Here is an 11646-nt window from a genome sequence, read left to right as displayed (position 1 = left end):
CATATTTTGTTGTCTGATCCTAGTATCAATTAATATTAATAGAAGGAGAAAAACACCGATGGTATAATTTATTTATCATTTTGCGATTTTTGTATTTTATGTTGTCAAATTTAAATTATTGTACGGGGTGTTTTTTTTTTTTTTTTGAAGTTTTTTTTGATGTGATGTTGACATGACGTTGAAAATCAGAATTTAATTAGTAGTGTTTAATAAAATAACAAAAATAATTTTATCTGAGATCTCTTCGTTTATTTGAATGAATATAAAAATTAATTTTGAAAATAAAAATAAAAAATAGTTGATGAGCTTCACCGCGCGGAGACTCTCTACAAAGGCCCACCAACAACATCACACAGACGGATAGTTCCTCGTGTCGTTTCCTTAAAGAGCACGGAAGAAACGCTTCTTCACTCGTCTTCCTCGCCTGCTGTCTGTACATGCTTTTATGGATTCATTAGAATCGCTGTTAGTTTATGGCTTTGCTTGTTATATATAATATGATTAAGGCAAAAACTTATGTGAGACGATTTCAAGGATTGTATTTTGTAATACGAATCTCTTATTTGGGTCATCAATAAAAAAATATTAATTTTTATGCTAAGAGTATTATTTTTTATTGTGAATATCGGTATGGTTGACCCGTCTCACAGATAAAGATTCGTGAGACCGTCTCACAAATTTTCAAAGTTGACACTTTTGCCTCTATTAGCTTTGTACTTTTTTCTGATGTTTCGTCTTCATTCTATTGAGCTTTTCTCTATTTCAAATTATATGTTTACTTCTTTTGCTTAAACATCTCATTTGGACTCCACGGTTTTGCTCGGTCTTCCTCTGACAAACAACAATATCATCTCAAGGTACATTCAATTAAATAATTATTTTTTTTTTTAAAAAAATCATGTTATCAATTATCAGGGGCGGAGCCAGAAATATGGCTCTGCCCGGCTGGAATTTTAAACTCTAGTATCTTCTAATATTTTAAATTGATCTATCCGGGCTAATATCGTATTATTCCAAAATTATACAAAATTTATATATACATTTTTTTTAAAAAAAATTGGGTCATCGAGCTAAAGCCTGGATAAACAAGTACATGCCTCCGCCCCCTGCCAATTATGATGATTTGATATGTGAGGATGATATATTCATTGTAGTATATCAGTAACGACTCCACCAATCTAATGATCTTATGATTTTGGTTAAGTTTAAATGTTTGGCATTTTTTTCTTTTAGTCTCTATACCACCACCTTCCCAACTTGAATTATCTTCTAAATTTGGACTATTTTGGTTGATTACCTTATGATCTTTCTATGTCATCTATAATTAGTTTAACTTTTGAGAATTTTATCATGTCGACACTGTTGATTCTATCGTTTGACGTTGCTCTTATATTTCAAGATCTCTTTCAATCTCAACATGCATACATATATTGAATGTTGTTATCATGTACACTATCGTGCGCACTTTCCGCACCAGATCCGCTTTTTTTTTTTTTTTTTTTAAATGCTTCGGAGGATGTTATTGCGAATGTTGAGGGAATCATTTACTGCATCAAGTTTTTTGAGCTTCGAAAAGGTGTGTGAGGAAACAACCAGTCTGACATTTCACAAAATATTCTCGCGAATATGTTGCGACGTTTATGAGGTACCCAACCAAATATAGATATATATGCATAAATAAAAAAAAGGATGGTAAAAAACAAAACTAAATTAAAACGATTAATTTAAAAATGGAAAAAAAAAAAATTGGAAAATAGAACCGTGAATCCAATCACGCGAAGAATAATTTTCTTGTCATATGATCTTATAATTGGTTGATTCGTGATACAGATCGTATACATTTTTTAAACATAAATATCAGCTTAAATGTTAATTTCACAAAAATTTACCACTTCAAATTTCTTTTATAATATTTGGCTGAAAATAATATAATTTGTCATGTTCCCCTTGTTATATATGCCTTATGATTGGATGTACAAAATATTTTAAATCATGGTTAAAAAAAATTTAGAATTTCAACAATATCAAAGCTACGACAATTTTAAGGGAATCCAAAATTTTCACGTTAATAAAATATAATCCTCACCTCATCTTCGTTCCAAGTAATTGTATTAACTGTACTAAAAAAATAAAATTTCCGATGTTATTTTACTGAAAATATCAATGAAACGTTTCATGGTCCAATCATATTAATGGCGCTAATAATTTACATTTATTTGGAGGAGCTAAATAATCTTAATCTGGATATATTGTCTTTTTCCTTGAACAGAATCATGCATCGAGCTCACAAAATCTCATGTTGACCAACCAAAATATTGTCTTATTTAAAATTCTTGTCCACCTTAGACAGATGATAGGTAGACACGACTCTTTTTAAGTAGGATTTATTACTACTTCGTGAATCCGTGGCACGATAGTTCTTGATTTTATGATCAGAATGAGCGTTTCTTGATCTTTTTTATGTTTTGTTTTGTTCATTACTGAAATTGGGTACTCGTTTCTTGAGAAAAGGACAGTTTGTCGATTTCATGTGCGAAAAAGAATCATTCTTGATCAGTTTCCTGAACTGGGATCTCATTTTCTTGGAAATACGAAATTCTTGATCAGTTTCCTGAACCGGGTTCTCATTTTCTTGGAAATAAAACTGGTCCGTGGACATTCCATGTGCAAAACGAACGACTCTTGATCTGATTTTTCAAATACGGTTTTCATTTTATAGGATTGACTTAAGTGGAAAAAGAGGAAGAAAAGGTAACAAGAAAAGGGAGAGGATGAGTTCAAGGGACGAGGTAGAAGATGGAAGAGGGGATCTGAGGAAGCCATTTCTGCACACTGGGAGTTGGTACAGGATGGGCTCGAGGCAATCTAGTTTGATGGGCTCTCAAGCTATTAGGGACAGCTCTGTCTCGGTCTTGGCGTGTGTCTTGATCGTGGCTTTGGGTCCTGTTCAGTTTGGTTTCACAGTAATATTATGGTTCTGTCATTTTCATTTTTTTCGAAATGTTTGTACAAATATGCTATGATTGCGATTTGCGAGTGTGTGATTCGAAATTTGATTTTAAGTAAACTGATACTTGTTGGAATATGCTGCGATTTTGATATCTTGTGGATATTGGGACCAGGTCTTACGTGGGAAGACTGTGTTTTAGTGTGTTTGAACTAAATAGACTTGACTTTTTCCTTATTGAGATATTTGCGATTCTTTAAGTTGCTCATTGGAGAGGTGCTGTACTGTGGCGGACAAACATATTAAATTTTCACATGAACGCATGTATTTTTCTTGTGCTAAGTATTATAAAAAGGTGATTACACCTTAGAATTAGAAATGCATCAGAAAAAAATTTTGTATCGACCATCATACCACGAGTTTCTTGAACTGCTACTTTGATGTTGAATTTGAGATTCCCCTACTAGAAGATAATTACTGATTCCTTATGTGCAACATACCTTTTACTGAATTAATTATCTGTTTCTTGGTTATGTAGTGTGGTTATTCTTCACCAACACAGACAGCCATTAGTGATGATCTCGGCCTTACAGTCTCACAGGTTAGTGTTTCTCGACCTTTCTTGCCATTATTTTATCAGCAGCTCTCAATTTGGATGATTAACAATGTAATTGAAACAGTTCTCCTTATTCGGCTCTTTATCCAATGTGGGCGCTATGGTCGGTGCTATAGCTAGTGGTCAAATTGCCGAGTACATAGGGAGAAAAGGGGTATGAGATATGTCATTTGTCTTCGATATATATAATCATTTCTATTTCTTGATGGTGTGAAAGACCTGATCCTGTTCATTAATTTGCAGTCTTTAATGATTGCTGCTGTACCTAACATCATCGGTTGGCTTTCAATCTCGTTTTGCCGAGTGAGACATCCTACATTTTTACACCATCTATTTTTTGTTCTTATTCGGCATTGAGGTATAATTGTTATGTTTTTCCTTTTGCATTAGGATTTGTCCTTTCTTTACATGGGAAGATTGATGGAAGGATTTGGTGTGGGTATAATCTCTTACACGGTAAGCACCAAAAAGTGGTAGTGATTCTAGTGTTGAGAAAAATTATGATTGGTTTAACTTTATATATTTGATTTAGGTGCCTGTATATATTGCTGAGATAGCACCTCAAAATCTTAGAGGAGCGCTTGGCTCGGTGAACCAGGTACGTCAATCGAACTGTCTTATCATTTAGATCCATCTCACCACAAGTTTTAACTCAACTTTCTTTTGTTGCAAAGCTATCAGTGACAATTGGAATCCTGTTAGCATATCTATTGGGACTATTTGTTGATTGGAGATTGCTTGCAGTGCTAGGTAATTCAACGGAACCGGTGAAAGTTCATATTAACTTTCAATTTGTTCAGCTTAATGAGGTGTATCATATGATTTTTGGTGCTTGTGGCATTGTCACTTTGATGGTTTTGTTCCTTTTTAATTTATGATTATGGTTCCTTGGACAGATTGAAATCTGTAATTATACATATTCAACTTTAAGTTTAGTTTGTATCCATAATCATGTTTTATGATCCAATTGCTTATGTGTTTACCAAAGCAAAATAACAACCGGAGATTCAAGATTTTCACGTTTTAAAAACTACTTGTCTGGTGTCAAAGTTTCAGCAAAGATTTCTGAGAGTGATTAGTATCCATTTACTTTTACAGGAACATTACCTTGCCTAATTTTGATACCTGGCCTCTTTTTCATTCCGGAATCTCCTCGGTGGTTGGTGAGGCTACAAAAAAGTATCGATCCCGAATTTCCTGTTATCTCCAATACAAGTACTGATTTATATATTCTTCGTGAAAATTAGGCTAAAATGGGAATGACTGATGATTTTGAAGCCTCTCTACAAGTTCTTCGGGGATTCGACACTGATATTACGCTTGAAGTAAATGAAATCAAAGTAAATATCCTCTCATTATTTTTATCAGACCCGGAACAGATGTTTTTTTTCCTCCTATAGCATTGCTTTTTATTTGATTCATTATGTATCATCCATATCCATCTGAGATACAGCAATTATTTTCTCGAACAGTTTAAAAATGAGATTTTAATGATACTAACTTTTTGGGGTTGTAGAGATCTGTTGCTTCAACAGGCAGAAGAACAGCGCTTCGTTTCACAGACCTCAAATTGAGAAGATATTGGTTACCCCTAATGGTATGATTTCTTCCTCAAGGTGTCTCATTTTCCTATGTTAATTTTTCATCCTGTTCTTAAACATGGCTTGCCACACTTCTCCTTTTGGTTCTTTTTTCCCCGCAGATAGGAATCGGATTACTTCTACTCCAACAGCTATCCGGAGCTAATGGTGTTATCTTCTATTCCGCTACCATTTTCGAATCAGCTGGTGGGTAGAAGTTACCTCTTTTTTTTTCGGAAAAAAAAACTAATAATAGATTAAAATTCCTGTTATGTTACCTTGTATAAACAGGTATTTCTTCGAGCAATGCTGCAACAGTTGGTGTTGGAACTATTCAGGTGAAGCTTTAAAATTGTTATGTACTTTATTTTTCTCATACAAATGTTATAAATAACAATGCTAGCTTTAACAAACTCTTAAGAAGATTTAAAATATGGCATTCTCAGGTTATAGCTACCGCAATTTCTACTTGGTTGGTGGACAGGGCAGGCCGTAGGGTTCTTCTACTCGTAAGTTTGTTTGAAATAACATGTTAAGGTATAAAAAGTTATCAGATTATATGAGAATATGGAGGTATATTTTACAGGTATCCTCTTCAGGCATGGCGATTAGTCTTTTTCTAGTTTCCGTCTCGTTCTTTGTTAAGGTAATGTTATTATTCGTTTCATACATCTATCGCTCGTTCATTGTTTATGTTTTCCTGATATGCATATGTTTGATACTTTTACAATCTGAACTTGTTCTAAGGGCTTTGTGGCAGAGGATTCTTCATTGTATGACATATTCGGAATCCTATCCGTGGTTGGGGTGGTGGTATGTCTTAGTTAAGATTCATGAGTTGTCATTAATCAGTATTTTTTTGAAAAATAAAAATCTTGCTTGGTTTAAATCAATTTATTTACTTCAATGTAGTGCATGATTCTCTCTTTTTCCCTTGGAATGGGGCCGATTCCGTGGCTGATAATGTCTGAGGTACGGTACTCTTCTCCATCGTATGGATACTCGTAAATTACGGCACTCTTCTCCATCACCTGTGCTATAGACTCAATTTGCTTCATTTGTCAAATTAATAAATGGTGTCATGATCCAAATCCCAGTTCTACAAGTTCTTGATATGGAAGCTTGAGTCATACCTTAGTTTTCTTGGAATATTTTTTGTTGATAGGATTTGTTTAGTCATATTTAATTTACATGACAGATTCTTCCGATTAAGATCAAAAGTCTGGGCGGCAGTGTGGCAACTTTGGCCAACTGGTTCGTCTCATGGGTCATTACTATGACTGCTCCTTTGCTTCTGGCTTGGAGCAGCGGAGGTTCGTTCCCTTCCGACATATTATATCAATTGTTGTGTGTTTCCACATCGAATACTAGAGTACTGTTTGGTACAACGGACGAGGAGAGTGTTATATAATTTTAGTGTTCGTGTGGCATAACAAATCCTAATCTATCTTTGTGGGGAAATTTCGCCATATCTGTGGGTAAAATACCTTACGTATGAATCTAGAGAGATACATTTATCATCACATGTAAGGTCCACTAAAAATTAAAAATATATCGATGATAATTTAAGTAAGTTTATGTGGATGCACGAGGAACGAAACAGACGATAATAGCAATGTAGTTGGTAATGAACCCATTGTCCTAAAAGGGTTAAGGTCTACCATTTACCGTAGCATATATATGATCCAGTTGTATTTGTTCAAGAGGAACTATTTAAAGTGTTTGTGCATTTTTGCAGGAACTTTCTTTATTTACATGATAGTGAGCCTTTTCACATTAGCATTTGTGGCGATTTGGGTACCAGAGACAAAAGGAAAAACTTTGGAAGAAATCCAGTTCTCTTTTACATGATAATGTCTTCTTGATTTTTTTTCCCATGTTCAAATTTTTGTTGCTGTTGGGTACCTTTGTCTTTAGTTAATACGACTTCGATTCGTGCTTGAGACAAGTCCATTTTGTTTTGTTAAATTTTTTTAGACAGGCATACTTTGGAATTTGGATATATTATTATTTCATCTAAAAACATATTTTAAAAAGTCTAAAACAAAAAAGAGAATCATGTTTGTTCGGTATATGTTAGTCAATGATAATGTTTTCAAAATCAGGCCGAACAGGTCGATTCGACCGGGAATCGGTCACTTATCTTGTTTGAAATATTTTCAAAAACCGTTTTAATGATCAAAATCGATCAAATCAGTCGAACCGGAAAAACAGATTCAATCAGCTGAATCGGTTTTTTGATTTTTTTTTTCTGAAAATTAATTTTTAAATTTTTTTAAACCTCGAATTTAATATTTTGTTATATATACACGTGATTATTTTGAACTTTGGATTTTGTAAAAAATATTATTTTAATAATGCTATAACTAAAGTTATTTGATCGAATACGACTCAAAAAAAAAAGTTATTTGATTGAATAATATATCGTATACCTTTTTTTTTTTTGCATTTAATTGAAATATTACACATCATGATATTTTAAGTTTACGACGAACATCTCTGTTGAGGATCGGGGTTGAGTTTAGAAAGGGGGTTGAATAAACTCAACGGCAAACTTAACCGATTTTTCGGAATGATGTGCTAGAGTCCTGTTAAAGATACTAGCAGATTCTTGTTCAAGTTTAAAGACCAGCAGATCACAAGATAATGTGCGGAAACGATCTGTTGGTTAATAGGTGAAAAATAGTGAAACAGAAAAACAGTAGATGGCACAAGGTTTGGTTCTAGAAGTTCGAAGATGAATCTTCTACGTCTCCCCTTCTTCTGTTTCCAGAAGGATATCACTAAAAGACTTTGGTGAATACAGTACAACAGTTGTACACACCAACTTCAGCAGGACTTACCCTTCGCCTATCGAAACTCTTAGTTTTACAACTCAACTTCTTGAATGATCTTAAGTTCTGGAAAAGACTCTTTTCCAGTTACAAATTCTTCTATCAATGAAATAGTGAAGTGAATAGCTTGAGAAGATATAACGAAAATAGCTAGCACAATATGATCTCAATGATCAAGAGTATGCAATGAAGCGTGTGCTGCTTTTTCAGTGTTGAGCTTTTGGGATGACTGAAAGTTCTAGCGATGCTCAAATGATATTCTTTGATTTAGATTCGTTTAACTTCTTTTTCTTGAAAAGTGCTTCGTCTCCATATATATAGACTTTATCCAACTGTTAAAATCTGAACGGCTCTTTTTGACTTTTCAGTGGTTCAACTTTATTGCCGAAAATGGACCCTGTAGAATACATTAAAGCAATCAGTCTCAGTTCATACTAAAAATGATAAACCGTCTTAAATGTTTTCGTACAACATTTAATGGCATTTAATGTAAAATCCAAGAATTTTAAGTTTTATCATTTAAGTTTTATCACGATAGTATATTTTGGATACCAGGATTTATCTCATTTGAGGATGTGAGATTTGTAAGATTTTACCAAGATTGAGTGAATAATAATATCGTGTATATTATTATTTGAAATTTCGCAGATAAATGCCTAAGATTTGAGTTGATATGGAGATACCGGGATAAAAATCAGGCAAAGGATAATAAAATCCCTAGAATTCGAAATTTACAGTGTATATATTTGAGAATTTCGAAAATTGAGAGATAAAAGATTTAGAGTTCGAATTTATATCACGGATAGATCACGATTCTCGATAAAGATTTGATTCAGATTCAAACGCGATATCACTCGATCACGATAGCAGCCAACCCCTATAAATAGGAGGGCCCTGTAGACTCGAAAATCACACCACATATCACACCAAATTTTCGAAAATTTGTGCTCTAGTCTCCTTAGGAATTTTCGAGCGCAGCGAAGCCCTGCCGCCGTCCAACCAGTGAAGTAGGAATTTCGAAGAACCCTAGCCTTTTTACGTTTTTCATCAAGAATTTAAGGTAAGTGGGCTTGTTTTAAATTATTGAATTTCGATGCATATATTTTCGGTTTTATAAAAATTCGGGCGAGTACAATTCTTCTTCTACACCATTCTGGTTACGATATTTTGCATGAATAAATGTTTTGACACTGTGAGAATTCAACTTGATATGGGTGGGAATCCCAACCATACGTACCCTTACGCGGTGGGGGAGATAACCGCTATACGGCCTCGTCCCCTTAGAGGAGTAAAAATTAGGGACTGATATCAGTAAACCATTGAAAGTAGATGAATCTCAGTGTCGGGTTAATGATGCGCACATGATAAGAATTATGTTTGCATGGTATGTATATTTCGAAATTGCATGTTGTTTTGTTGTACTCGAACGGCCCCCACTTGCTGAGTATTTCCCAAAATACTCACCCCTTACAACCTTCCCAGATAAATCCGAAGAGCAGATTGAAGAAGAAGAATCGGAACAATTTTGGGGTTGGTGAATTGTTTTAATCTCGAGAGTTGCTAGTAAAGAGGTTTCTGAATTTTGGTACTCAAGTTTTATGTAAAAACGTTTCCGCATTTATTTCATTAGTTATTTCAGTTGTAAAGACTTTGGTTTTTGAGATTATGATTAATAAACTGGTATTTCGGTTTATACTATGCTACGAGGCTGGTTGTTTCAATTGTGTGATTGTTAAACGACGCCGGTGTCAAATCCCGAGTTTCGGGGCGTGACATTTTAGTGGTATCAGAGCCGCCAGGTTCATAATACGAGTGGGAAAAATCGAGTTTCAAAAAAAAAAATTAAATTTCGAAAAAAAAAAAATTCGGCCAAACAGCCCCTACGCGTGCCGTCCGCGTTTTTCGCCGATTTCCGGTAGTGTTTCTTTGATCGGAGACCAGATCTAGAACCGTCTCGATGAGACGAACAAAAGCCCTCAAACAATTTCATATTTCGCGTTCGGATGAAACAGGAATTTCAGATCTACGAATTTGGCGTATGAACCCTAACCCGAAAATTATTTTGTCCAATTACCCTACCAATCCTACACCGATTTTCAATTCCTTATAGCCAACCAATCTATGATCCATGGGTAACTTTTACCAACAATCAATTTTGAGTTCGGATCACCCAATCGAAAACGCCCAATTTCATTGAGTTAACCGAGTTGCGCGAGTTCCCTGCCAAATTAGGTAGTTTTCCTATCGATTCCTGCCGTGCCACCACCGGTTCTGTGATCCTGACCCCTTCGCCGTCATAAGCATTTGCTCCGACCATACTCCGACGAGTCAACCCGGCCGAGTCAGCGAGTCAACCCGCCAGCATACGTCCTTCGATTTTTTTTGTAGGAAACTCCGAATTCGGTTCTGTCAACTGTTCTGAAACCCTCTCGACGAATTCTTTCAATCCATATGTTTATCTCTAGACTTTCATTTTTGGAAAATATCTCGAAAAATCTCGTTCAACGCGTTTCTTGTAGTGCTTATCGGATTTTTATGGAATTTTATTAAGGAAACAATTAATATTGACCTATATTGTTGGAATTGTACTTATCTGAGATAAGTTGACTTAAGCTTCTGATTTAAGGTGAAATATTTGATTTGGGGACAATAAATTATTTATGGGAAGAAAAAAAAACTAGTATGTGAAAATCTGAGATAAGAGTTATAATAAGTTTGATATTCCAATATGGAAGTTGATTTTGGGCAATAGTTAAATGTGTAAACATTAATTTGGGTTCTTAAAGAATGCTAAGCGTTAACTTTAAATATGTATAATTTTGGGTTACCTTGTCTAAAAGGAAGTTGGGAAACAATATCTTAAGGTTTAAGTAATTTATATTATTTTGGATAACTCGTAGATTACGATCTTATATGAATAAAATAAGTTATGAGATTATTGCTGGATATTGAGGAAAGTAAGGTTTAGTGCAAGTAAGATTTAACAAAAGCATTAATTGATGATTAATTTCATTTATACAAGGTTGAATAAGATTTTATTTTCTGACGACTGAGTTATAATTTTTGGGATTTAAATCAATAGGGTATAGATTGATATTGAATTAAGTTCCAAGATTTTATATGGGTTTTTAGTTTTGAGATAGTAATCGTGATAATTTCAAGATAGAATAAAATCATCATCTATTCGTATATATTCAGTGCCGACTTGATTCAAAGCACTTTGGTAAGATTTCGACGTCATCATATGGATGGATTGGTTATCTAAGAGCAGTGCAATAGCAGATTGCCGGAGTAAAAAAAAAAAATTCAAACTCCGAAACGCGAACCAAGAAGAAATAAGGTATCATGGCAATGCCAAGAGACAGAAATACATTCTTTCTGCTTCCCAGACTTGGAAAGCCATTAAATCAGGCAAAAAAAAAAAAGTTTACCTAGCAATGATGAACGAAGTGCAGGAAAAAAATTGAGCTCAAGCTGGAAGATACCCTAATAATGCGAGAATTTCCGAACATTTTTCTAGAAGAACTCCCAGGGATAGTCCCGGACCGCGAAGTTGAGTTCGAAATTAATCTGGTCCCTGGTGCAGCACCAATTTCGAAAGCACCTTACCGAATGACGCTAACTGAACTCCAAGAGCCAAAGGAACAACTCCAAGAATTGCCAGACAAG

The 11646-nt window shown here is 34.6% G+C and overlaps 1 protein-coding gene across 1 annotated transcript; it reads left to right on the top strand.

Annotated features, from left to right (window-relative positions):
* Positions 1-2210: 2210 nt before the first annotated feature.
* Positions 2211-7157, top strand: LOC142551592 (sugar transporter ERD6-like 6). The gene is made up of 18 exons (XM_075660902.1): positions 2211-2963; positions 3486-3548; positions 3628-3717; positions 3807-3866; positions 3954-4019; positions 4096-4161; positions 4238-4313; positions 4662-4726; positions 4811-4903; positions 5080-5160; positions 5266-5350; positions 5435-5481; positions 5590-5652; positions 5730-5789; positions 5891-5956; positions 6056-6115; positions 6342-6456; positions 6882-7157. The coding sequence occupies exons 1-18, from the start codon at positions 2772-2774 to the stop codon at positions 6992-6994; spliced, it is 1461 nt and encodes a 486-aa protein (XP_075517017.1). The 5' UTR covers positions 2211-2771; the 3' UTR covers positions 6995-7157.
* The last annotated feature ends 4489 nt before the right edge of the window (positions 7158-11646 follow it).

Source organism: Primulina tabacum, chromosome 7, assembly GCF_025594145.1.
Source record: "Primulina tabacum isolate GXHZ01 chromosome 7, ASM2559414v2, whole genome shotgun sequence".
NCBI classification, from domain to species: domain Eukaryota; kingdom Viridiplantae; phylum Streptophyta; class Magnoliopsida; order Lamiales; family Gesneriaceae; genus Primulina; species Primulina tabacum.
The sequence above is the reverse complement of the archived record's forward strand: the minus strand, read 5'-3'. Positions and strand labels throughout refer to the sequence as shown.

Coding starts and splice junctions, on each gene's coding strand:
- LOC142551592 (XM_075660902.1), top strand. CDS start 2,772: ATGAGTTCAAGGGACGAGGTAGAAGATGGAAGAGGGGATCTGAGGAAG. Junction 2,964..3,485: donor CTGTTCAGTTTGGTTTCACA/GTAATATTATGG, acceptor TTGGTTATGTAG/TGTGGTTATTCTTCACCAAC. Junction 5,957..6,055: donor TATCCGTGGTTGGGGTGGTG/GTATGTCTTAGT, acceptor ACTTCAATGTAG/TGCATGATTCTCTCTTTTTC.